Source organism: Magallana gigas, chromosome 2 (assembly GCF_963853765.1).
Source record: "Magallana gigas chromosome 2, xbMagGiga1.1, whole genome shotgun sequence".
Lineage (NCBI taxonomy): Eukaryota > Metazoa > Mollusca > Bivalvia > Ostreida > Ostreidae > Magallana > Magallana gigas.
Window position 1 is genome coordinate 7,444,004 of NC_088854.1, and position 27,659 is coordinate 7,471,662.

Genomic DNA, 27,659 nt, shown 5'->3' on the forward strand with positions numbered 1-27,659 from the left:
TAATAATAAAAAATTGTTGATTAATCTGTGTAAATTCATTAAAGTTATAATTGAGAGAGTTAGCTCTCTAGGTTAATTGCTAAATTTAAATCATATTTTTTTTCCTTTTTCCTTTTTTTCACTTTTGTATTGTCACTCCAATGCATGCAATGTATCTATTATATGTATTATTGTCCAATTTTTTTGTGATTTTTCTCAACACTGTAACTTATGCAGTTCAGAGAATAAAGAAATTGTCATTGTCATTGTAATAATTTTGTTAATTCCAAATATTTTCTCCGACAAACATACCTGCATCCAGTGACTTAATTAAGCAAATTCCAAGTATAAAGCCTCTGTAAGGTTTGGTAATTTTCACATTGACAACATGTTATTGGGTGATAGATAGGAAAATGCAACAAACGTTTAATATTTGTCAAAAATATTTGAGAAACAAATTGGAACAAACCTTTGTATGTTAAATAAGTATTCAGAGAAAACAGATCAGGTTTATTTCTAAAATGTTACTTTGTTTGTCTTTAGTAAAGATTCAAAAGCTGGGTTTATTTGACCTGCATTTGAAGAAAATATCATTGTATGTGTTACATGTTATTAAATGTTCTTAGAAGCATTTTCTAGTTTTTGGGAGTTGATTTTAATCAACTCTCCTATGCACTTACTCGGGCAAAGCGAAAGTGAAACAGTGTTTGGACCTAAGCACAAATCAATACCGCTGACAACACTTAGTTCTTGAAAATAATCGATAAATTTGATATGCTATGTATTCTGAAGCATTGTTTCTCAAGAAAACTTATTTATTAATACCATGCAAATAATAAGATTCTAAATTGTACAAACGGTTTAGATATTTTTTAAAGTCGTATGTAATCCTACGCTAGAGTTCAATGTAGTCTCGTTCAACCAGACGCTTGGCTGTCTCCGTTAATATCAGACAAAACTCTTGAGTCTCTCTTGCTTGTCGGAGATAAACGGAGACAGCCGAGCGTTTGGTTGAACAAGACAAGAGTTCAATCTTGCCTGGATCCATATAATTTCTCAGGAATATTTCGATTACTGATACTACCGGCCATGCAAAATCACATAGTTGATTTAGAATGAATGATAATCAATAAAATCAACTCCCGTCAGTACTTCAGTACTTTGATTCATTTCTGTTTTGAAGTCAGGATATCAGCTTGTAAGAGTATCATAGCATATGATTAATTGGTATTTTAAATTAGGAAAATATCATTTCTATGCTTTTCAAATAATTTGCTTGCTAAAATTCATTCCTTGAAAAGGCTTTTATTGATTCATATTGGGATTCTTTCAACCTAAGATGCAGCTATGTTTTTCAAATATCTATTCTTTGCTGATTATGACAAAATTATTATTGAAACAATAATTTAGACACTGTCCCATGAACCTTAGACCAATTTGTTAGGTATCAGAAAAATGAGAAAACTATTGGTTGGCTGTGTGCTTGTACACTTTGCAAAGTAGGTAAATCTTGTTGTTGCTTTTCTCAGTTTATCTTCTGACGTGTGGATAGGACTCCGCACATACTCCACCTCTCCACCTTATGTCTACCAACATGTTGACAACGAGTCTGCTGATTTTTTCGCATGGAACCCCAATACTAACGAGCCCGATAACCAGGACGTGTCTTTTTGCATCAGACTATTTAAAACTCCACTGACCTACGGGACGAAGAGATGCTATTTTGAACATCACTTCTTATGCGAAGGTTCTCTCTCTCTCTCTCTCTCTCTCTCTCTCTCTCTCACACACACACACACACACACAGAGGGAGGGTGGTTATGCAATATCAACGGCGTCGACGTCCAAACCAGGTTAAAGGTTTTGGAGCAGGTCCTTAATATAAGTTATAACTTGTCCTTCCTTCGCCAATGTTGCATAGATGGCGCAACAAAACCTACTTATCGACCTTAAAGACTTTGATGCTGAATTTCGATCATGGATTTTCGATGCTGGAGGAGATTAAGGTTTTTGGAGCAAATTGAAGTTTTGTTTGGCGCATTTGTCCTTTGCTTGCATTTTCTACGTTACCACAGGTACTTTCTTTACCAAACTTGCATGGATTGTGTGTTTAAGATGCTTATGCATTTGACAGGCTTGAATGCTGAGCCATAGGTTTTATATGCTGGAGGAGGTTTAAGATTTTGGAGCAGGGTAAAGTTTCTGGAGCAGGTGCTCTGTGATGGCCATAGCTTGGCTATTACGCTTTATATCTTCACCAAACGTTCATTCCTGATACATATTGATACTAATACAATTTTTAAAACATGCTTGAATGCTGAATAGTTTATTTTTGGATGAGGTTAAGGTTTTTGGAGCAATTTATAGATTTTTAGTGGTTGCCCTTTGATAGACAAATCTTAGTTATTATTGGTTTCATCTCTACTATATTTACAGAGATGATGCATCTTTTTATATGTTCAATGAATGCTGAATCTGAGCCACAGGCTTCGGATGTTGGAGGAGGTTAAAGTTTGTAGTGCAGGTCACAAGTGTATGTAAATGATAGTTCTTACTTATTCAAACTTGCATGTAAATAATTTAAATCCAGAGGTAGCTTCAGATTTGGATATAGAGTTATCTTTATCATCTAGATTCTAAGACAAGTTTAAGATTTTTGAATAACTAATATTTTGTTTGGGTCTTGGAGTTAATTACAAAATAAAATGAATACTGTCCTTAATCTAGGCAGACTTAAGTAGGTAATATAACTATGGGTGTGTAAATAGAGATGACTTCATATACACAACTTCATTTCGATTATCTTGATGCTTGAGCAGGTATAAGTTTTTTGAGTAGTTAAATGCAGGTTTGAATGTTGGAAAAATGCTGTTCTGACCAACATTCATTGTTCATGTAACTTATGATTTAAAACATAAAGCTAGATTCAGATACAGTGCCTGATCTCTTTTATGCTAAGAATACTTTGCCCTTTCTCACTCAATCTTGTTTAAAAAACGTTATTGTTGATATATCATGATTCCCTCTCCTGTGATATTGAATCAAATAGTATAGTATGATATGATATTTTATGGCAAGATGTCTAAGGGATTTTTCTAACAAGAAAGTCAGACGCCACTGAAATGCAAATGTGAACTCTGAATCGTTGCAGTTACTTTTAAAAAGGCCCGGAAAAATTAAACACTATTTCATCTTTATCATATAATGTAACTAATGATTATGCCATGTTTTCCTGTTTGATCAATCACATTTAACGTGGTGACGTAAATTTACCAAATCAAGATAATTTCCCAATTTCATGATGATGATACTTCTGTACCATGGTAATTTTATGCTGCGCTTACCCGGCGGACGCACCGTTAATTATATCATATTACAATTATCATATCTAAACTGATTTAGATGTGCCCATAAATGGCAATTGGTCGGAATGGACCACGTGGTCTGCTTGCAGTGTCACCTCTGGTGACGGATCTCAGTCTCGATTTCGATCCTGTGATTCTCCACCCCCGTCTAACGGCGGCACGGATTGCATGGGAGTAAATACCGAGGACAAATTTTGTAATATTGTCGTTCCAGGTATGGTCTTCACAATTAAATAATTGATATTTGTGAATATTTTATAAATGTAATGGCAGTTTCATCCTAAGCCTCAACAATTACTTTGTTTACAGAGACTTCTATACGAAAATAATTCTAAGATGGAGGATGTCTAATTAGTTTGGTGTAACAATTTTTTTTTAAAATGACATTGGAAAATAACTGGGTTTTTGTTCAGTCTTAAAACTGTACATACTAATACCTATCTGGAATGATCCTTTCTCTCTCAGAAAAAACGAGAACAATTCATAAAGTCTATTTTCACTATTTTACATACATAATTTCTTAAAGTTGACGGAGTTTGGTCAGCATGGAGTGAATGGTCGAACTGCAAACTTGTCCAGTGTGGGGTTGGAAATCGAACGCGCTCCAGGTCATGTGACTCTCCTCCGCCGTCAGGTGGCGGAAAAGATTGTGAAGGGGAGCCAGAGGGGAGCGAGGGATGTGATACACTGGTCTGTTCATCAGAAGAATGTAAGAATTATTGCAAATACATGTAATATAATAATTCGTTTATTATCCTTCTATGAATGAAGTTGACCAAGGTTCTTTTTAACTGATCTATTTGGTTATGCCCAAGTAACAACTTTTGTATTTCATTTGCAACGAATCTAACACATACATATTTTTGGTGAGACTGCAATTTGATCTGATAAATGCATTTTAATTTCTCTAGATTTTACATGTGTTTCTTTCAAAGAAGATACTTCGGTTTCTCTGGGGGAAAAAATTGATAATATCACCAAAACACTGGCTGTGAATAAGAGCATCCTTTCGTCGGAAGTTCGCAAAAAGACATGCGCACAGGACCCGCGACCGTCATCGAAGTACTTGGGATTAGTGGCCATTATATTTCTTGGAATGTACTTTATACTGCTCCTGCTTGTCGACTTTTCTTCATTTCTGAGATGGGCTGTTGAAAAATGCGGAGCGTAATACAAATGCTGTCAAAAGTCTTCTCTACAGTTCCTAGCTATTAAACTTTTGACATTCTCCTTATTTCTGAAGAACTAATATTGTTCAATATGAAGTTAAAAATACCAAGCTCTCCACCATTGTACATATCACAGTGTATACCCCCCCCCCCCCCCCCCCAGGCTTATGATCAAATATTGTAAAATTTGAAATTTTTCGATTTGCCTTTATACTTTGATTTGGTGTTAATGTTCAGGAATACTCAATTTGATCTTAATAATAAAAGTGTGATTTTTAATTTTTGTTTTAAGTTCATTCACATTTCGTATTATTTATGTAATCTTTAAATCGGATATGATACTCTCCCCATGAAATTTTTAGTGCTATATTTTATCTTGAGCGTATTGCAAAATGAAATTTAGTAATACACTTTTTCCATGTAATCTTTGATACACTGGCCATTTTCTAAAACAACATTTAGTGTTCTACATGGACAATAAATTGAAATCTCAAAAATAAAGAATAAAAATAAATGTAGCAAAGAACATATTTTTAGAAATAAGAATGCGTCTTTTTAACCCCAGTGAACCCCAATGATACCCCAATGAACCCCATTATACCACGTATGTTCATTATTGGTACACTTAGTGAATTTTTTGTACCAACATGTTAAACAAATGAATTAAATTTCAACTACGCCGCGTTTTGTCACCGATTGATTACCCAGTGAACCCATTAATATCAAATTTCGTTGATACCCTCAACGAACCACAATAAACTTGAAATAAGCTCTGTTCAATGATTCATTCACCGATGAATATTAATTTTCCAAATGATACAGAAATAAATCTCATTCATCCAAGAATATACATGTACTTTACATACTAGTACTATACATGTACATGTACTCAATCAGACTCCGATTAACATTAACTTACCAATGATACCGTATTTTAGCTGTAATTATACCTAAGTAAGCCACAAAGATACTTTGATGAACACCAATAATACCTAGGTATTATTTGAAGGCATACTTTTTACCCCCCTACCCTTCAACAAAGTTTTTTTTGGGGAGAAGGGCGGGGGGGGGGGGTTACAGGAGTCACATTGTCCATCCGTCTGTCTACATACAAACATTGCTTATAACCTGAATGTGTGCCATGAACTTATCATTGGGGTATTTCAAAGTTCATTGGGGTATCATTGGGTATCATAAGGTATCATTTGGGTTCATTGAGTATCATTGGGGTTCATTGATGTATCATTAAGATTCATTGGGGTATCATTTGAGGTTTCATTGGGGTTCATTGGGGTATCATTGGGGTAAAAAGACGCACCGTTCTGAGGATATTTAAAAAACCAAAACAATAACTATAAGACAATGCTAAAATACAAAATAAAACTTATCAAAATGTTAAAATAGTTGATCTACCTTGAGAGACAGTTTTACTCAACTATGTAAATCGAATAAGTGAAGCGCATGGGTTATTTTTTTTTATTGAATTGAACAATCGAAACAATTGCACAAAAGGAAAATATTTTTAAAATCAGTGATCAATGAAAAAATACCAACAAAACACTGTTATGACATAAAATTCCCTTTACACAGAAATTTAATGTGAATGTTCTGGTTTATCATCAAGTGGGACCGATTCTTAATTAATCGTAAGAGTTGAAGACTACCAGCAAATAGCAACACAGGGAAGTGCATCTCGAGAGGCTACACACCGTAAATATCTCCTTTTTTTATTTTGTTTATTGACGAACATTGTGTCCAAGTTTACAATATTTATTCGCGTTTAAACAATAGAGAACTAGTACTTTATTGATTAACGTTTATTTAAGAACGTTCACCAAAGGACACCATTCTAAGATATAGATAGGAAATCACGCACCTAAACAACGTACCCACTTTTGACACCGTAATCCTTATTAACCTATTGACAAGGGCTGAACAAAACTCGAAGATTAAGGGCAAACTAAGCAGTATTTATTGCTAGTTATAACTAGATATAATTGTATTAGTGCCAAAATTTGGGATACTTATATAATTAACTTTTTCTATTTATAGTTTTAATGGATTCTAACGATAGAATTAATGTGGGTTAAATAATATGAGCATCTTATTCATGTGTAAAATGCATTTACCAAAAATTAAGTATTTCAAGTAATATTATCTAATGAGAAATTCTTCATGACTCATTGAAGTATTTGCATGGGAAAGATACGATTATCAACCTGTGTATTTGAATATTTTCTTTCTTTGCAATAGGGAGGGGTTTTTGATCAAAGTTTGTTTTGCAAAACTTGCATTTGGTTGTAAAACTTCTTTATCACACAGCGTTATCATGTCTATTGATTATGAACTGTTTTGACTTTATCAACCCAATGACCACGCTGTATATGCACATCACATCAGATAAACTGAGCGCATTATGTATGCCTTGTGTCCGGTTTCTCTTCATTTTAGAATTGCTTTACAGAACAATACACGAACAAAGAATGATTTCAAGCTCAATACGACGATTCACTTTTCACTTGAGAAGAAATTATGTCGATTTGTTTTAAATTTATTTGATTATTTCATATTTGACATAAGAAATCAGTGTGTAGTAAAGTTGAAATAAATTATATGAAATATAATTCAACGTGGAAGTTACAAACGACAATGATTCACTATTACCATTACGCCATGGAAGGCATTAAACAAATGTAGATCCTCTTCGGTCATTACCAGCAATGAAACTGGTAGTTTCACATATTAACTCCACATTTAAAATAAACCATAATTATTAAGGCCACAGTGTGTGAAATCTGGCAGGATTTAAACAACGCTTGACACGGTGAGATCGCAACGTTAATTTCATAATTAGTAAATATTTTAAAGATGATAATTTTATTTATTTCCTTCAGATATTTGAAATGATATGTGTATTTTTATCATATACATTTCATATAAAGAATGTAAATTTAATGTTAATACATTTATTGTACGCCTGCTGTGTGTTAATTACTATAGAGAACGCTATATTAGATGAATAATAGGAAATATTTTAAAATTAAAATAAAAAGGTTGTAGTCTTTGCTTGTTACTTACATGTACTTCTTGTTTTAATCAATCCTGGTGAGTTAAAAACCCGAAACATTTTCACTTCTTTTACAGACATCAACATGGAAATTGAATATACCCAACACAGTGCATCGCCAGTAAAACGTGTGATATCGGTGATCCCAGAGGTGATCCCAGAGGACTCTGAACAGTTACCAGAATTGGAATTTACCGCTTCCCGTCTCAGTCGCAATGAATCCCGTGCGATGATGTCACGTGCTTTATCCCGGAACCTGACACGGGCATCCTTAAAAATTCCGTCATTTGTTGGTGGACGTAGCTCTAAGACATTCTTCGTTGATCCGCCCACCAAACCACAGTTTGATCCCGATGATGACTACGACTTCGACTTTGAAAGTGACGAAGGTACACACAGTCTCCCTCCTCCCCTCCGCATCCCCCCCCCCATTTTTTGAAGACCGATTACAAAATCTACTTTGAGAAACATAAAATTATTTTATTCACGAAAAGGGGCCATTTTTTTTTATCTGTTGGATGATCATTTGTATTATATTAAATGATAAATAGCAAAACTGATAGGGCTTTCAGTTTCAATAGGTATATTGTTAAATAAAATTGACACTCAAATTTTTGTTCCCTATTGAAAATGCCTTACTAAAGCATTTTTAACACTAAAATTGGGGGAAAAAATTATCAAAATCGTGACCATGCCCCTTTACAGAAACCTGAGAGCTTTGCTTGAGTGTAACGTGGCTGGGTTTTCGTATATTCATTCGTTAGTGTTACACGTATAATTAATTTAGTGTAATGCTTGCACAGACCATTTCCCTACGTCACAATGACTTGCAGTTTCTATCAAGACGTTATTAGTATATTCACTTGTGATATTAAGGAACATGATTCGTCTTGATATGTATTTTTCCTTTTATAAAAAAATGAAGAATATAGAATAAATTCGATAGACTCTACCAAATTTATTTGATGGTATCAGTTGCAACCTTTTAAGTTTCTGTTCAAGTTATAAATTGTTTCACGTTAAATGAAGCTATTAAATTGATTCCTCGGGTATTTGATATTTATAAACACTAACAGTGGGGTTTTATAATAAAAGTCAAGTGAAAATGGATATTAACACTATCTTTACAACAAGATCGTTGAGTGAGAATAAAGGACAATGGAATTTTGAGAGATTTTTAAATGCCATTTTTCAATATGGATTTCTTAATACTTATATTGGTTTGTAATCGTGTATTAATTTCAAAAACCAATTTAATGTCATTTTGTATCACCTTTAAAGTGTGTAAATACCAGCATTATGCATCACCTCTGCTCTTTATTCATTTTGTAAAGCTTACTTTTCAATTATATTAACGAGAAAGCACCCTGTAACAATTTCAATTCTAATTTCAAAAATGTAGAACAAATTACCAAAAAAGAATAGAAAATGAAAATTATTAAAACCAGTATAAGGCATTGCCAGTTTATGGATACCATGAGGCCGAGTAGAGCAAGATGAAATTCTCATTGTGAACCAATGTTAAAGTAAACAAATAGACAACACAGAAGCGATGGGGGTTGTGGATATTACCACGGGTGAGCATGGTGGCTGTTTAATCTGGACGAGGCAATGATAAGGCTCCCCTTTAAAGATCACGGCCTCTATGAAATAATCAATCAGTCATTGTTGATCTAATCTTTGAGCTAGTTTCTATTATTACAAATCAAAATGAATGTTCATGGTCCGTATCGCCTCTTAGACGAGACATACGGCAGAGATTGACAGTGACTACCAGGGAAGACTCGGATAATGATTAGTCTTAAGTGAGCAATATTACGCTTCATCACTGATATGGATAGTAAGTTCTTCAAACATTTAAGTGAAAATTCTTCTTGATTTGATAACATTCCTCGATGTCATTAAAGAAATGATTATAAATCGTATTTAGTATAATTTTCAATTTTTATTTTCTTTCAGAATATCAGTAAAAAAAAATATGATTATCATATATATAATATCAACAGACTCAACCAATCTTTGTATTTCAGAGGAATCTTCACCTATTAGCTATGACTCTGTGGAAGACGTTCACAGGCGAGCCTACAAAACCTTCTGTAAACAGCTGGGGGTCATGCCATGCTCCAAGGTGCTACGGCAGTTCGGCAAAACGTCCATCAACTTAGCTGACCTTAACCTTTCTAACAAGGAGCTCAAGGCTGCCTTAATGACATTCATAGTAGGTTCTATACGTCCTCTTTATGTGTCTTCGGATAGTTATACAAGTTATCTAACTAAAATCAAATTAAAAAAGAGCATATTGAACGGCCTTTTTACAGAACATTTTCAGAGATGATGATGGCGATTATAGTGACGAAGACAGTGAGGTATACCCGGTTGATTGCTTAACGCATGCGTGCCTGTTTTAGCTTTGGTGATGGGCAACAAGTTCAATGCTTTTTGCTTTTGTTGCACTTTTATATAGCTTAGAAAGTTATTGTTATACACTTGTATAGTATAGGAGAGTCTTGTTTGTTAATTTGATTTTTTATTAAGGGAGCAAGAGAAAAGTTTACATCTTTAACAAAGTTTTGTTTTTGCTAGAACGATGGAGAAATTTATGAGATTAATTTGTCGGGAAATAAATTGACCACCAAAGAAATGGAGTACGTTATAGATCTCCTGACAGTAAATAAAAGGGTCTCAAATTTGGTAAGTATGCTTTTGTATTGCAGCTTAAATAATGTGATGAACGATAAATTGAAATGAATATACGGTAAACATTAAATTTTGCTCTAGACAAAGTGTGTATTTCAATTTCAATTTTTTTGATTCACTTTTTGATATTTTAAAGAAAGAAAAGCAACTACAGGTTACGTTACCATTTAGAATTTAAAATAAGCCATAATAATATCAAAAATATTTCTTAAAAATCATACATTCTAAAATGATATTTAAACATTGGTGGTTCATGCGGGATATGAAGGTGGTGACATTGCAGGAAAAAATATATAAACCGCGGGTTATGTAAAAATAAATTGACAAGAGTTAACAAATTAAAAAGTCTGGGAAATTTGACATGTATTTATTCATTTTTAACCACATTTGAATAATTTTCTCTTCTTCTACCATTGGCAGTAATCTGTTGTCCCGCTGTATGATTTTTTAAGACTGATTATCCTCATTGAAATAAATTCTTAGATATTGAATTTATCGATGAGGGCAATGAAAAAAAACATTGACGCATATTATTTGTGTAAAATTTATTTTAACTCAAAGAAATCAATTTAAAAGCTTGCGTTGTCCATTCTGATTTGTAATAATAAAACATTGTAAATCACCGAAGTTTCTTTACATGAATTCTCGACCATTTAAGCGCCGGTTTTGATCGGCATTTAATATGAGGATGTTTGTTTGACGATTTATTGGAGATAAATCAAGTTGACGCTTAAAAAAAATAACTAAGGGCTTTTAAAATCCGTATATATTAAAGCTTCAGAATAAATTAACATTGGCTTCTTTCTTGTGACATTAGCATATAAATATGAAATATATCCACAGGTCTTGTCGGGTTGTCATTTGGCGGGAGAATCCTTGGACAAACTGGCGGACTTCCTCAGAAAATCAAACACCATCCAGAAACTGGACCTCAGCAGTAAGTATACAAGACAAAATCACATCGCATGCATGCGGAAATAAAATATCTTTGAAAAACGAATTTAAAAAAATCAAGTAATGTGTAATGAATGCAGAGCCCCTTTTTAAAATTGAAATTACTTTTTGTATGAAACAAACCATAATTTAAAATATCTTGACTCTAATGGAGATGGGGATGGAGACTTTGTATACACGTGGTTATTTTACACAGGCATTATTTCAAAATCAAAAAGATTTGAATAAGCAAACAAACTTAAAAAGGTTTTTAAACAAGACTAATACATGTAAACACTTGGTACACAAGAAACCATTAACTGAAATAGTTTCATCTGATATAAAGTCGATCTGATCGAGTAAATACAGCACACTCTGGCCACCATTATTTATATTACTCATGTGCAGCTGATGTAAGCACAAAATCAGTATTATTGGTCCATTAATTTCCTACTCTTTGTACTGAGACATGTTGGAATACTTCATGTTTTGAATTTTTTTTTCAGACAACGATTTAACAGACAAAGACGCTGAAGCACTATGTAAAATTATTCAGGTAGAGCAATCAATCAAACTTTCAAAATTGACCACACACAAAAACAACAACAACAACAAGAGATGAAACAATTTTTAAAACATTTGAAATAGAAATAAACTCAAACTAGAAATATGCCTGGATAGTATTCAATTACGACTTTTTTCATTATTTAGGATAATGAAAGCATCTTTGAGTTGATTTTAGCTCACAATAACTTAGGGGAGGGAGGTGTAGCTATTGGAAACGCTTTAGGTAAGTCACAGATGAGAGATTTCATTGTTTTTATATATAATAGACCTCTTATAAATAGAAATACTGGTTAGTCATTAAATGATTTTCAGAGAAAAACGATACCCTGAGATCCTTAGATCTTAGCTGGAACCACATACGAGTCATCGGTGCAGTAGGACTGGCAAAAGGTGTCCAGGTAAAGACCGTTTGTTTTAGATTTCACCTTCTATAGGTAGATGTCTTACATTCAAGAATCATCAAGAATCCTACTTTATTTCATCTTAAAGTGCACCCAAGAAATTAAATACAAATTGTTTCCGTAGAAAAACTGCCATCTGGAAAAACTAATCCTGGCTTGGAATGGGTTTGGTTTTGAGGGCAGTGTAGCCCTAAAGAGACTTCTGGAAAACAACACATCATTACTTCATCTTGACCTCTCTTGCAACCGGATCCATCCGCCTGCATTATTTGAAATTATTAAAGGGCTGGAGAAAAATAAAACATTATCTTTACTTAATGTAAGACAAAATTGTTTATTTCTACTAAGAGTATTTATAAAAGTAATGCAATCTTTGAGGTGCTAATAGATGCGGTGTAATTGATGTTAATGAGGCGGTGGTAACGTGAACTCTTTTAACCACATCCTTCTATTTCTTAAGCTTTCACAGAATCCTATTACGGCACCGATGACGTCAATATTTTTGAGTCGTCTGCTTCGCGCAAAACACTCTGGTCTTCAAGAACTCGATCTAGCGGTATGTGGGCAGCGTTTTGGAATTCATTCATTCAGTAATTATTCTATGATTCTTTGAATTGTTTTCACCAATATGTCATACACAGGTATTTAACTTTTATGTTTGATATTTTACAGGGCATTGTTGTGGACAAAGAATTCGAATCGGTGTTAGAAAAAATAAGAGAGAAAAGACTCTTTACTGTACGATATGATACCTCACTTCCGGTGAACAAAGGAGCCGCAGTGAAAGTTGATCCTAAGAACGTGTTTAACATTGACCCAATCAGAATCCTGTATTTCATGAAAGAACATTTAAGGACCATAGATTTATTTTTGAAATTTGATAAGGATTCTAACAACTGTCTTACACGGGATGAAATGCAATTAGCTTTTGAGGTACAGTGAATTTAAAGATTAGGTTTAACGGATACATGCATGTTACTGTTTTCAACCAGTTTCAGTACGAAAGACTGAAAAGATTAACGGTTAATTAAACTTTTTCCAAGTTTTGCGGGACCTTCTGATAATAGACATACTGTGGTTTTCACATAATTAAAGAAGTAATACCTTGTTATTACACCTGTAGATGGAGGGATACCCAATAAGCCAGGAGGCCATGGATTCCGTCATGTCGTACCTAGACACCAACAAAGATGGCAGCGTCGACTTACTGTAAGTGATGGCTATCAGTGTTTACTATACCATGTGTCTTAACATCGTGATGTGATGAATTGTTGATCTTAACAATTGTTTTTAAAGTATTCCATTATTACAAGAAGAAATTGAGCGACTTCATACAAAATTCCCGGGGACTTACAGGTAGTTTCACGTTTGGTAGGACATCACCCCTGTATCGTGCTTCAGGGCGCTTTGTAGAGTCACACAAACACCGATTTACACAGCAAAAAGTTTCTTGGGAAACCATTGCATGATTTAGCACAATATTGGAACCATTTTTACAAGAGCTTGGACTTTGGTAGTTGTGTTAAACAGCAATATGACGTAGACCTGTCTATTTTATTGTTGGCCCAACAAGTTTTGTCTGGCTTTTGAGCTAAGACTACGCATTTTATTTGAATTTCACTCTAACCAGCCTCATTTTAACATGTTTTGATACAAGAAACAGAGGTTTCGCCCTACTGAAATTCCAATGTATTGTTAAAATGGTTTTATTATTCGCTTTATCTAAATTTACCGTAACTTATCTAAAACATTGTAGCTGATATGCGTACAAGCATAGCTTGGAACTAGATTAAAATCCTACCCAATGGTTGCGCAGGAAATGCACTTAGCTTTATATATCAGCATACAAAATTGGAAGCGGTGCACTGTGAGCTTAGCTAGAAGTTTTCTTGAATATCGCTTTTAGTTTATTGCTCTGTTTTATCAATATTCGTTGAATACCAAGTATCGAATAAATTATTTTATTGAAATTTAGTAATTAAATTTATAAGATCTTAATCAACTAATTTAGGTATTGTTTAAATTAATTTTTATAAACATCCATAAAATAAATACATGTACTTACGAACATAGATGAAATCAAAGTTTATCATGCTATGTCATGTGATCTTGTTCGGTCAAGAAACTTAAAAAATGACACCACGCTTAAACACAACTGGGTAACCCAATTCAAAACTACCAATTTCTGGTTTGTTTTTGTCTGTTACGCACTATTTTTTTTAATTCTAGAGAGTTTATCGACGGTGAACGGAAGTTAAAGAGGAAATTAATTCAAGAAAGAGAGGAGCAAAAGTTACGCCAATCAGCGGAAGAGGAACTCCGTGGAGGTCATGAATACTCACAGGCGTACCGCCGTCCAGCCAATCCAAAGCTACCTCCTATCAGAAAATGAGTCGTCTGTGTTTCTGTGTCCCAAGTTACTTCTACAACTGGGCGTAGTAAGGTGCTACTGTGATTATTTTTATAGACTATTTAAAATGGACCTGAATTATAAGAGTCCGTACTATATGGATCAAGGTCAACCCGAAGGTGTTTTTATTTGCTAGATTATGACCGTAAAATCAAATATGTGATCCATTATTTAGACCAATACAACAAACTAAAACTTTGGAAGGTCGAGCAAGTTTATGCCATGTTTATAATAATCGTTGATCATGTGGTAGACCATTAAGATTAAAGTGAATAATAACTTTTGAGGTACACTTTCTCCTTTCTCAAACGGGATACTTTGAAAGAAGTCAGTAGCCAGGCAAAGAAGACAAAAAGATATCATAAAATTCAGAAGTCTATCGGTCTATTTTGGACCATGTTGCACACTAACGTAGTGGAAAATTTCCATTGGTGTTCCTTCAGCGTACACTAGATGTTACATCGGTCCTAAAACGCCGTCATGTCGCAGGCCTCCGGCAGGTTGCAAAATACGTATATTCATCTTTTGCACGCAAAAAAAACTTTATTGTTCAGAAAATAAACATAACTATAATATTAAAGATTAAATCAAAACATGGGATGCAAACTCAAGGATTCCAATTGAATTGTTATTTTTATATATATTTTCAATGATTCATATCGTATCTTTGTTTACCTCTTGACGCTGTGTTATTTTCCTTTTTTCATTTATTATGTGTTTAAAGTGGCATACAAGCCCGACGGGCTGGATGTTAAAATTTATACTTATTACTGTATATACACTGTATTCCATTTTAAATTGTATACACATGTCACACTAAGTAAATAAATAACTTACTTTTATGATATAATGTATACATTCAGAGTATGTTTTACCTTATTGCTTTTGAAATCTGGGACGTTTAATTTCTTGTAAAAACACTTGGCCTATTCACGGCACATATATAAAAACGTCATCACGCGTTTTGAATATATTTATTATTGTAAGATTATAAGAAATGTTCGAACTTACAAAACCAATTTGATATGTACTTATGAAAAATAATCGATAAATCATGTATTTTCGTGAATAAAAAATATTTGTCTCGACAAAGTTTCTGGCACTGTATTTTTAGTCGCGAAATTGAACTAAATAACATGTTAATATGACTGTTCCGTGTATGTTTCATATTCCTGATTTAGAGCGTATATAATGGCTTTAAAGCGACGATACACAAATACTTCATATAAATAAAGATTAAATATAATTATAACTATAAGCATTGAATGCTTATTTTTAGATGTCATTGGTCCTATAACACACCAAGGCTGTCCAGACAAATTGAATATCGCGCGTTAGCGCTGTATTATTACACCAAGGCTGTCCACACAAATTGAATATCGCGCGTTAGCGCTGTATTATAATAATAATAATAATACAGCGCTAACGCGCAATATTCAATTTGTCTGGACAGCCTTGGTGTGTTATAGGACCGACGACATCCAAAAATGAGCATTCAATGCTTAAATTAATTTTAAAATAGCAGATTAATATTTGGTTAGGTTATTTTTTTTCTCCTACATGTATTCTGCCCTTTTTTCACTTGTTTTTTTTCGGTGTTATTTTAAGTAACATTTAACCTGCACAATATATTAAAAGATCAGTAGTATTACAGCTGTATATAGATAGTAAATCAATAGGTGGACAGTGAACTTAGCTAGATATCTTTTGAAACTACTGGAGTAATTAAAACATAGCATGATTTAATTCAAGATATGTACAAACGAATACTCTCTTGAAGCCAAACAGAATCTAAATCTGCCTCAAATCGGAAATGAGATAATGAAGACACGAATAGATACATGTATCAACGAATAAATATAATTCTCTCTCTCTCTCTCTTTTCCTCTTTCATATAGGTAAATGTTGTAATTAGGAAGCATAGTCGTATATTTTTTATTACAATATAAACAGCCACAATCATCTCAGAAATATTCTATGCATGATAGGTGTTATAGCGCTGTGATCTCGCAATGACCATTGTTGTGGAAGACGTTTTTGGCGCCACATTTGGCCATGTGGTTAACGGTTGTGTATGGAGGTGTTCCGCAGGTCCTATCGTGGATCTGTCCCTCCCAGTTCCCGTTTATTCGGTACTTGAACTCAAACCAGCCACTTTCTGTCTTGGAACAATCCATCGTAATATCCAGAAGCCAGAAATGGGCTCCATATCTTCAAACAGAATTTTATTTTAGATTACAGTTAAAGTTTCTCCCAGAATACCAAGCTGGACGATCTTAACTTGGTATTGTGTCTACTAAAAATGGAACATAGAGCCTGTAAGTTTGATTGAAATTTGGCCAATATATATGTAAAAGGAGCCTACTCTAAAAAGATTCCCTGTACATTCAAAAATAAGTTATTAACGGCAATTAAAGCGTGACTGGTTTCTTGCGTCCACAACATATCTAAACAAAGTTTAATGCATGCATCAGCAATACTCATAAATATGAAGTACTATAATCCACTTACGTGTTCAGTGGGCTATACTCGGCCACGCCTTTCTGGTTTGTCGTCCACAGGGCTGGGGAACCCGTGGCCTGGGACCCTCCGTAGAAACCCTGCCCTGGCTCAGCACCGTACCAGTCCAAGTAATTGTCCCCCACCTTCCATGCATTAACCGCTGGGGAGTACGTTGGTTCCGGGCTGTGTCTGATTGGGATGGAACATGGGCTGGTCACGGGGTTATCAGTACATCCTGAAAAGACCCAAATGGTATGGCTTTTAAAGCTGGATGGATCCTGATATGATTTAAATGTTATTCTCAGGGATACTATGACTTAAAATACTAACATTATGTTCTATTGTGTTCGTAGTTATCATAAAGTCTAATTTAAACAGACAAGTATCCTTTAATTAAGTACCTTGTCTATGATCATGGTCAATTCCTCCGTCTATGAATAAATTTTCTCCGTTTTTCGTGTTTCTTTCGATCAGTATGACAGTTCTCGCCCAGGTACTGTTCCCAGTGGTTTCGGTGGTCCCAGTATTGAAGGTGGTGCTGGTATAACTTGTAGACACCACTGCGGTTGGTGGGGCCTGGCTAGTGGTTTCCTCGGGAGGTGAGGACGTGATTGACGGCTTCTGGAAAAAGAAATGATCTCCAGGCCCTGTTGGTCCATCTAAAACCCAAACGTTCATATGACTTCTCGAAAAAGGTTTGAACAGCTTATCAGATGACTGTCAATTTGAATCTTATTGACAATAATATCGACATCTCTAAAACTTACCGACTATAAATGCCAACATCGGTTCTGCACTATTGTCAATTACGATGTGCGCATTTCCACTGCCGTCCACTGTGATCTTTTTCATACAATCCGAAACCAGGTCACAATATTCCCCGGCAGGTAAGCCAGTTTGAAGGGTTCGGTCCATATGACCTTGTTTTGCCATTGCAAAGAATCCTTTCTGTCCACGTGCAAAGGAGATTTCGTCATTTTCATTTCTCCAGTGCTTAATATCTGTGCCAGCAACAGCATTTCTGAAGACAACCATGTTTGCTACGGGATTCCATCGATGTTCACATACCCATCCGTTACCACAAGACCCATCAGCATTGATTGTTACGTCTTTAGCAGAGTAATCAGCATTATGTGGGGGACCTGCGTCAGTGTTTTCAAAATAATAACTGCTCATGACTCGCGTAAAACCATAGTTGTATGCTAGTGTGAATGCGACCGCCATTTTGTAGTCACGTGGTGTTTTATGAGTGATAAGATTTCCACCTCCGCCGTGACCTCTCTGGTTGTCATGGTTATCAACAAATACAAAAGCATGGCTTGGGTCGGCCATTCCCCAGGAAGGAACATACATGTTGTTGAATTCCCCAAAGTTGTGAACTCCATACGCTATTTTCTGACAATAGCGGAACTCGGTTACGTATCCCAACTCGTAGTACTCATTGACACGGACGGCCCCGTCATTCTGGTCGATGACCTCGTGATAAAAGAACGGTCTCCCTCCCTCAGGTAAGTCCTTGACCCTATCCTGGATTGCCTTGACATCGTCCGGCCACATATGCTTGGAGGCGTCAATTCTAAATCCTGCCACCCCGAGATCGATGCAGTGGTCGAAGAACTCGGCTATTTTGTCTCTGACATACTCCTTACTCTGGTCTAGATCTGTCAATCCTACGAGGAAGCAGTTCCTGACGTTCTTTGGGTCACTGTAATTGTCAACTCCGCCTCCTCCAGATGGACATTTATCACGGGTGTTGAAGTTTGGACGGGTGTAGGGAACTCCAGGAAAATCATAGTCGCTGGAATTGAAGTGACTTCCAGCCGTTCCTGTGCCAATCCGCCCGAGTCCAGCCATGTGATTGACAACAGAGTCCACGTACACTCTGAAAAGTTACCTTTGTTTTATCGAAGGTTTTTCGTGGCTCTATATTCCTCGAGATTTCTTTTTTTCTCAAAATATAGGTTTACCTGACCCCGACGTTTTTACACCTGGTGACCATGTCCTTAAACTCTGCCTCCGTCCCTCCCCTGCTGTGGAGTTTGTAGCTGACCGGTTGATACCTCTCCCACCACGGACGCATGGGTTGAGTGACCACCACGTGCTCATTGGGAGGGGAGACCTAACAATACCATTGGAGATCGGTATCCGATACGTGTATTTAAGATAGTATATATTAGTCGAGATGATTTTTGAATACAGCTTGATCAAATGTAACAGAATTTTTAGAGAAACTTGAGACATCGGTCCCCGTCAGTTTATACCACAATCACATTCAACAAGGAACCATACCTGGACTCCACAGAACTGTTTTTTGCCGAGGAACCTCTCGCATTCATCTGCAACGTCCGACCATTTCCACTCGAACAGGTGGACAATTACCTGTTTGTTTTTGCAGTGGGGATCTCTGTAGTCTCCATACACTGTGAAAATTAATGCATGTATTTTCTACATCAAATACTAGTATCCTAAACAAACTGTAGATATTCTGAAACACAGAATCAGCGACCAATACTAAGTCAGTGACCTATCGAGGCGTAGTTCTACATTACCGTTGTAGGTATTAAGTTTATCTGCACTATTCAGGCTATTGAGATTAAAAATGGCATGATATTTGACCTGTAATGAAACGATGCAGTTCATCAAACCTGTTTCACAAATGAATAGGATGGGGAGAAAGGTCCTAAACCACATGGCCAACTAGGATTCTTGCGTCCTGATTTGTACGATTCCACTCTGTTTCCTGAAAGAACTTATTTTTATCTCAAGGGTCGTTTATAGGTATGGGAAGTATAGATTTCGCAGACATATGTGCGAAATTGAAAGTTTGATAAAAGACGTTTAATCTCTAACACAGGTTGAAACCAGATTGACTTGAAATGATATCCCTATAAATGGTTTTTGAAATGACTTTTTTAAATTAGGCATATATCTACAAGGTATTTAGATATATTTTAATACTCTCTTTATTTTATGATTTAATGAATTACTGACCATTATTATTACTTTATTATGGTAACTTTATGAAATTTACTATAAGGCCTCTTACTTTTCGATTATTGTCAGATCATCATTTGAGGCACTACACATCGTTTTGACAGGAACTATCTTAGGACGTGAAATTGACGTCTTTATAAAACATTTTCCGTTCTGAATTTATAATTCCATGACCAGTGCGAAGCTAATGTGTATTTCTGATCTATTGAAAAATAATGGGCGGGGCATCTCTTTGATCGCGACATCTCTTTGATCGCGACTATAACTGTAATAGAATAAGGAATATTTTCTGAGGAGTCAAAATGCCAACATTTGCAGGAAAGCTTCTATATACTAGCATGCTGTAGATAAATGCTGTTTAGACCATGACCCCCCGACCAATATTGTGATCGAGAGGATGCAACTTAGAAATAAATTGCTGAGAGTATTTTTAAATCATCTGTTCAAAAACTGCATAGCCATAAACTTCAGTGCTATAATATTACTTTCCAGTTGTATGACTGGTTTCGCATCGGCTTCGATGAGTTTGATCTCACACGGTAAATTTCAAACGACATGTAACAATAAGTATAATAATTACGGAAGCGTATTAGTGCCTTGTTTGAATTTTTTCTTCTTTAAAATTCCAGCTTTAATCTTGGAATTTTCAATTTTTATGTTGATTTTTCCAACTTTAATATTGGAATTTTTAACTTTAAAATTGGAATTTCCAACTTTAAAATTGGAAATTCCAACTTTAATGTTGGAATTTCCAACTTTTAAATTGATATTTCCAACTTAAAACTTGGAATTTCCAACTTTAAAGATGGAATTTCTAACTTTAAAATTGGAATTTACAACTAAGTTTTCTAATTTTAATCTTGGAAATTCCAAAATTAAATTTGATTTTTCCAACATTAAAGTTGGAAATTCCAACTTCAAAGTTGGAAATTAGAAGATTAATGTTGGAAATTCCCACAATTATCTTGGAATTTACAACTTTAAAGTTTGAAATTAGAAGATTAATGTTGGAAATTCCCACAATTATCTTGGAATTTACAACTTTAAAGTTTGAATTTCCAATTTTAAAGTTAGAAATTCCATCTTTAAAGTTGGAAATTCCAACTTTAAGATTAGAAATTCATAGATAAAAGTTGGATATTCCAAGATTAATGTTGGAAATTCCAAGGTTAAAGTTTAAAAAGCAACTTATATCTTGGAAATTCCAACTTTAAAACTGGAAATTTATACTTTTAAGTTGGAATTCCCAAGATTAAAGTTGGAAAAATCAGCTTTTAGGTTGGAAAAATATACTTTAAAGTTGGAATTTCTAGCATTAAAGTGAATTTTTCAACTTTTAAGTTGGAAATTCCAAGATTAATTTTGGAAATTCCAATATTTGAAATTCCAACTTTAAAGTCGAAAAAAAAATCAACTTTTAAGTTGGAAATTCCAAGATTTAAGTTGGAAATTCCAAGATTGAAGTTAGAAAAACAACTTGAAAGTTGGAATTTTAAAGAAAAAAAATTACAAAGTGGCACTAATACGCTTCCGTAAATAATTATCATACATAAAACAAGGAACAGAACAATTTTTGTTTGAATACTCGAAGATGAGTTTACACACCTCGATCGCCATGTTGTCGTATATTTACTTCTTGGAGTAGAAAAACCTCCTCGAATCGGTGTGTATCATTGAGGCATTCAGGACAAGCTTTTTCATACATGTAACCAGTGAAAGGAATGCAGCCGACTTGCATGCATTATGTGTTTAATTAAACTTCAATAAATATAATAGCGATTATAAATTTGTTTAAAAAAACAGTAAATAGATAAGGCATTCAGTGTTGTCTAGCCAATACAATGGGAGTCTCTCTATTTAGCATAAAATTTAATACGTCTCTATATAGCATACAATTTATTACGTTTCTATTTAGCATAAAATTTTAATACATGAATGCTAGACTTTAAAGGGGCATGGTCACAATTTTGGTCAAAAATTATTCTTCCGAGTTTAGTATTTACAATACTTCAGTAAGGCATCTTTAATAACCAACCGATATTTTAGTGTCATTTTTTTGAGTTATTAACAAGATAGATAAACCAATCGTTTGTTTACATTTTGAATGTTGAAGTGAAAATTCCAGTTTTAGACCTAAAATGAATATGTGAAACGTTAGGACCTATTTATTTATGCTTAAAATAAATTTAAAAAAAAATAGAAAAATCAGCCATAATAAGATTTTTTACTGGTTTATTGAATCTATGTAAACAAAAACAGGACACGAGCCTTTTTTACATAACAAAGAACTGTGAGCCCTGTATCTTGCTTATAACTCCACGAAAGACTCTAACATTTCATTTGATCATTAGAAATGCATTTCTAAAGCATTGTAAATAATAAAAAGAGAAAAATAGAATTTGACTAAAATCGTGACCATGCCCCTTTAACCTGTGCATGCATATGATGAACGTCGATCGAAGAAGGGGCTATACTAGTAATTATTTAAAGAATAGCAAAACCATGCTCTTTCTACGCCCTCTCTATCTAAACGAGTTTTCCATTAGACGTATAGGCGGATAACCCTTGGTTGGTTGGTTTTCACCCCACCCCGAATATTCTCTTCATACATATGTATTTACTAAATTAGTATTTTTTTATTATTAGTATTATATTGTATTAGTATTATAGAATGTGGAACATTTTCTCCCTTTTGGCCGCTTTTCGTCACAGTTTAAGACACTTCAAACTAAAATATGACCCAAACACTTTTAGGAAGTGCAAATAGTATGACACAGCATATACAACATGTAGTACAGTGGGAAAAGATTGCGATGTGTAGAGATTAATTTCATATCTTGAATGATTGTATATTTCACTATCATTTTAATGAAAAAAGGTTTAAAAAATTCAGTTATATATTCTTAAATTATTGGTGGACAGCAAGATCCTCTGTAGGACGTTTACACTTCTTTGGACTATGAATGTGGAACCACTCAACATTTAATAAAATATATGCGAAGTCTTGGGGATTACAAAGTTCAGATTTATTCCGTATCAAATTCCGAATTTTGGGACTTATTATTGCTGGCAATTAGTGAATTATTGCTAATAGAAAATAATAAGTCCTGATTGGTATAATAAAAGGTCTTACGCAAGTTCAATATTTATAGAGAGACAATTTCTTTTCTCTCTTCTTTTTTTCGGGATTTTATTTTAGGCAAACATTATATTTTGCACTTGGACTCATTTGCTAGGAAAATCATCACTTTAGTGGAATTGCATACATGTATAAACTCAACCGATTTACGCGGAAGTCTACCGATTTTCTGCTATGTCTCACGCCCACCGCTTTTATTAGAAAATCTACCGCTTTTCTTCATTTTGGAAGCCATTGTGGTCAAAATATCTCGTTGGGTTTGAAATTAGCGCGTGACTTTGAATCGGAGGCACACACACGCTTTTTTGAGCTGGGAGAATGATATTAAGTTTTTAAGCATTTGTTTTACATTGAACGATGAAAGAAACCACTTATAGTGATTACATTAGTTACTAGACGACGATATTATCTTCGCCAAGGAAATTTAAAAAAGAAGCTTTGCAATTCAACACGTGGCTTAACGATGACTAAATATATCTTTTTATAACAGTAAACTTGATATGCAGTTTATTGCAAAACTGCATGATTTGTGATAAGCATGTAAATATCGTTTTTGATATGAAAAAAATATACGATTTCCTATAAGTTTTTACTGCTCTTTTATGTTAAGTTTCGGCAACTTTATCACCGTGCAAAATTCACTGTTTAATTATAACTTTATTTTGGACTTTTCTTTTAAAATTCAACATCTGTTTTGTAATATTTTCTCACAGTTTATTTCTTACAAAGTTACTTATTTATTTAGTGATTGACACTTTTCGGACTCTATATGTGATTTCAAGAGACGGAGTGCCATGTCTCAAGGACTGTTAATCTCTTAAAACAACATTGTGCAATTATCAGTTTTTCATGTCTTGGACATCAAAGACTCATTGAGTTTATTTAATTATTTTATATCTGTGAACCTTTCACTCAGCTTACTTATGTCATCGCCTGTCAATTTATACTCATTGTTCAGATTCTTATAAATAGTTATGTACAATTGTCAATCGGCAGTCTGGAATACGGCGGCCAGCCTCGGCCACGTCCGACTCACCCAGAGTCTTGAGTCCGGAGGCCACTACTGGCCATATCCGACTTGTTTGTAACATGTCTGTCTGTTAAATTGTTATAATGTTGCCATCGTTGAGTCTCGACCAATAAAAACGGAATCCTGCATTAATTGCCTGTTTATTTCTCTGGAACTGTATACTGGTGGACCTTCGGGAATACGGCAAACCTACCCTTCGTTATTACCTTACGGCCTACAGCGCGCCACAACCTTATACCTTATACCCTTTACGCCAACATTCCCTCACCCGGTTAGTACTGCACACGACCGATGCAGATCCAGAAGAATTCCCTAGCACCGTAAAATCTACGCGGTCACAACTTAATCAATTTTTATTGAACAAAGGCAATTGTTAAAATCTCTGCACTTAAATATTTTTTTCTCCAAAAAAATATGTCATAATCAGTATAATGACATATGTACGCAAACCTTTTCATTGCATGTGTTGATATTACTTAATTTCAAAATGCTTTTTTTTTTATTTTAGTTGATATCGTTAATTACTTATCAGAAACCCTTACTACATATGTGTAATATATAAAAATCTGCTTTGAAATATGCGCGAAAAAGACCGCACGCAATGCTATCGCCTTTTGGTTCTAAATTTACCTATTTTTTTACCTCTGGAGGTTAATTAACATGTATGGGGATAGCAACACTGAATTCAATGGGACTATGTGTTAGATGCGCATGATGCAACTTCCTGGATGGTATTTCTTTCATTTTTATAAATTTGGTATTGCAAATAACTTAATAGGATTTAAAAAAGAAGAAAAAGGAATACCAAAGTAAGTGTCAAAATAGGCATACTGTGCATAATACCGATAGTCTAGTGCCAGGTGAACTGTTTTATATAGCGATCATGAAGTATTTAAAAGCTTGCACGCTTGGGGTATTTAAAATTAATGTCCATTTATTTATTTTTTACCTTTGATCGATTTAGACAGGGGTTTTATTGGGTACCTCTCAGGCACTATAATGTCAGTGACTCGTTCAACAATACAGATGAGGGGCATCTCAACAGTTTTTTTATCACTCTCTTTTAATATATATGACAAGAAATCATATTGACGCAAGCGTCAAATGGGCCGCAAAAGTATAATTGTTGTATGAATTATCACTACAAAGAAAATAACGAGTTGGTTGTACTAATTTTAATGGTAGATTTTTAATTAATTACTACATTTTCAGCAACTCGTTTTTAACATTTTACTTTTATTAAGAATAGAGTTCGAATTTTTTTTTTCCAAAATAGAATTATAAATCTTATCTACACTACAGTTTATAAAGATAATCATTGTTATTTCAAAAGAATTAAAAAATAAATCAGGTTAGCTCAAATTTTCAGATCCATACAAATTTTCAGTTTTTTCATATTTTTGCGTCAAAAAATGATATGGATGTCATTTCATGATAATCTACCACAAAGCACATAGCAATATAATAAATTCACACACAAAGTATTTTATTTGACGCAGCACATAGAAATCCAACTATATCATTTTTATAAAAGTTCATGTCATTCAGGTCTTTAGTATTTCAGGTCTTTAGTATGTCCCGTATACCGATGGAAAACTCCGAAATTTTCCGAATAGATTATAATTTCGATAAAAACACGTATTACACGACAGTCTATGACACACTTTTCATTTACGAGCAAAACAAAAAATATGTGATATTTTTAAAAGGCATAAAACATATTTCTACATGCAAAGTTTACTTTTAATTGATAAAAATGAGCATAATATTAATTCATGGAAAAAAAACTATCCCGCAGAAACGCAGTTACAATATTTAAATGTGTATCAAATAACGGACCGCCTCCTGGCGGCCCGTAATAATATCCATGTGCTCTCGTGACGGTCATTCATCGATGTTTTCAAACGGTCTCCAATAAACTCGTGCCTATGCAAATCGAACCTTCTTTTTTTGCTTGAGGTATGCGAACGTTATATTTTTTTTCATCGAGAAACATGCTTAATCAATATCATTGTCATTTATCGCAAGAGCAAAAGTAACGCAGTTACTTATTTGAGCATCAAAGACAGCTTTTAAATTAATTATTTTCTAGGCCGTCGATTTTCGAGACATGAAGATAGATGTTTTGATTGTAAAAACGGCGACATCAATCAACCAAACTTGTCGTAAATTTACTAGGACCCGACACTCCAAACCATATCATATTTTTTTTTATATTTCTTTGTAGGTTATGATATCAATAACAATAGTTATAATGGTAGTTGTAGAGTGTTTCGGCGGTTTTCTGAATTAGAAAAGTCCGCCTCATCAGGGGTGCAAGCTTAAATGAAGCACCTATTGTTGAAGTTTTGATCTGAAAATATGTCGCCTACGTTTTTATGCTTGCTATAAGCGATAATTGGTTCCGATTTGAATAAATCTCTGCAGATTGGGTCTGTAGTCATTTTGTTCCAATATTTTAGAATGCGTCCCCTCAATCCTTTGAGACTTGGGTTATATTTGGTAATCATGACATTTGGTTGGTGGTGTTTTTGTTTGTTTGATTTGTGCAATAGCAGCTCCCTCTTTGTGTAGGTTATTTCCGTTATTACGGGGTCTATTTCTGTGGCAGAGTAACCTCTCTTTGACAAATGTGTCGTAAAATTTCCTAGGGTTTCTTCCAGTTCGTGAGGGTCATTTGTATTTCTCGCATGTCTTATGCATTCTCCTTTAATAAACGCTTTGAACACTGCTGGGTTGTGCGCACTATCTCTATGGAGGTACTGAAAGTTATTAGTTGGTTTGATGTACGATTTAAGGTCAAGCTTGTTTTGAGTAAGAAATCGTTGACCTTTAAAAACGAGCGTGTCCAGAAAAGTCACAGAGTTGTGAGCAATTTCGAAAGTAAATTTTAGATGTTTATGACAACTATTGCCTATGTCAAAGAATTCCATCATCTCATTTTCTGTGCCGTCAAATACAATAAAACCGTCGTCTCTAAAACGTCCGTGAAAAAGAATTTTCTTGGCGTGTTTGAATTTCGACACAATAAGTTGTGTGATCTGATACATCCTAATGTCCGATAGTTCCGGTGAGGGCACTGCCCCCATACTGCAGCCAATAATTTGTTTATAATACTTTCCGTCGAATTCGAAGTAGTTGTTATCTAATACACATTTGAGCAGAAAGAGGAGATCTTTGACATCTGGATGTGGAATGCAATACTCGTTTTTATTTGCGTTATTGTAAGCATCGTGTACCGCACTTAATAACTCGTCAAATTCCATGTTTGTATACATACTAGTAACATCATAAGTTATTAATTGTACGTCAGGTGGGAATTCCTGTGATTCGATTTTATTGATAAAATCGGTTGTGTCCTTTATGTAAGTAGATTGTTTTCTTACAATGGGTATAAGAAAATAAT

General features: G+C 34.4%; 2 protein-coding genes and 1 non-coding gene across 7 annotated transcripts; 2 read left to right on the top strand and 1 right to left on the bottom strand.

Annotated features, from left to right (window-relative positions):
- The first annotated feature begins 1,430 nt into the window (after positions 1–1,430).
- Positions 1,431–4,658, top strand: LOC105348767 (uncharacterized). The gene is made up of 4 exons (XR_010710052.1): positions 1,431–1,726; positions 3,382–3,558; positions 3,871–4,053; positions 4,256–4,658. It is a non-coding gene; the product is annotated as an uncharacterized protein (transcript).
- A 1,277-nt stretch (positions 4,659–5,935) lies between these two features.
- On the top strand, positions 5,936–14,700 carry LOC105348752 (leucine-rich repeat-containing protein 74B). Of its 5 annotated transcripts, none has more exons than XM_011458315.4 (15): positions 5,937–6,223; positions 7,658–7,969; positions 9,611–9,798; positions 9,899–9,946; positions 10,164–10,271; positions 11,121–11,214; positions 11,717–11,766; positions 11,922–12,000; positions 12,090–12,175; positions 12,303–12,497; positions 12,639–12,734; positions 12,851–13,111; positions 13,302–13,387; positions 13,475–13,534; positions 14,408–14,700. In XM_011458315.4, exons 2-15 carry the CDS (start codon positions 7,666–7,668, stop codon positions 14,568–14,570), a joined length of 1,818 nt encoding a protein of 605 aa, XP_011456617.3. In that variant the 5' UTR covers positions 5,937–6,223; positions 7,658–7,665; the 3' UTR covers positions 14,571–14,700. The 5 variants fall into 5 exon arrangements, with proteins under 5 accessions (XP_065930850.1, XP_011456617.3, XP_011456618.3 ...); XM_020062529.3 differs by lacking the exon at positions 5,937–6,223 and adding an exon at positions 7,052–7,337; XM_066074778.1 differs by lacking the exon at positions 9,899–9,946 and having other exon boundaries at positions 5,936–6,223.
- A 1,807-nt stretch (positions 14,701–16,507) lies between these two features.
- LOC105348748 (alpha-amylase) lies at positions 16,508–19,895 on the bottom strand. The gene is made up of 7 exons (XM_066074779.1): positions 19,736–19,895; positions 19,380–19,510; positions 19,058–19,209; positions 17,858–18,972; positions 17,492–17,749; positions 17,100–17,325; positions 16,508–16,799 (listed from the first exon to the last, which is right to left on the bottom strand). The coding sequence occupies exons 1-7, from the start codon at positions 19,779–19,781 to the stop codon at positions 16,580–16,582; spliced, it is 2,148 nt and encodes a 715-aa protein (XP_065930851.1). The 5' UTR covers positions 19,782–19,895; the 3' UTR covers positions 16,508–16,579.
- Between the last annotated feature and the right edge of the window lie 7,764 nt (positions 19,896–27,659).

Coding starts and splice junctions, on each gene's coding strand:
- LOC105348748 (XM_066074779.1), bottom strand. CDS start 19,781: ATGTGGTTTAGGACCTTTCTCCCCATCCTATTCATTTGTGAAACAG. Junction 17,326..17,491: donor TGACCATGATCATAGACAAG/GTACTTAATTAA, acceptor GGGTCTTTTCAG/GATGTACTGATAACCCCGTG. Junction 16,800..17,099: donor GAGTATAGCCCACTGAACAC/GTAAGTGGATTA, acceptor TTCTGTTTGAAG/ATATGGAGCCCATTTCTGGC.
- LOC105348752 (XM_011458315.4), top strand. CDS start 7,666: ATGGAAATTGAATATACCCAACACAGTGCATCGCCAGTAAAACGTGTG. Junction 7,970..9,610: donor CGACTTTGAAAGTGACGAAG/GTACACACAGTC, acceptor TTTGTATTTCAG/AGGAATCTTCACCTATTAGC. Junction 12,176..12,302: donor GACTGGCAAAAGGTGTCCAG/GTAAAGACCGTT, acceptor TTGTTTCCGTAG/AAAAACTGCCATCTGGAAAA.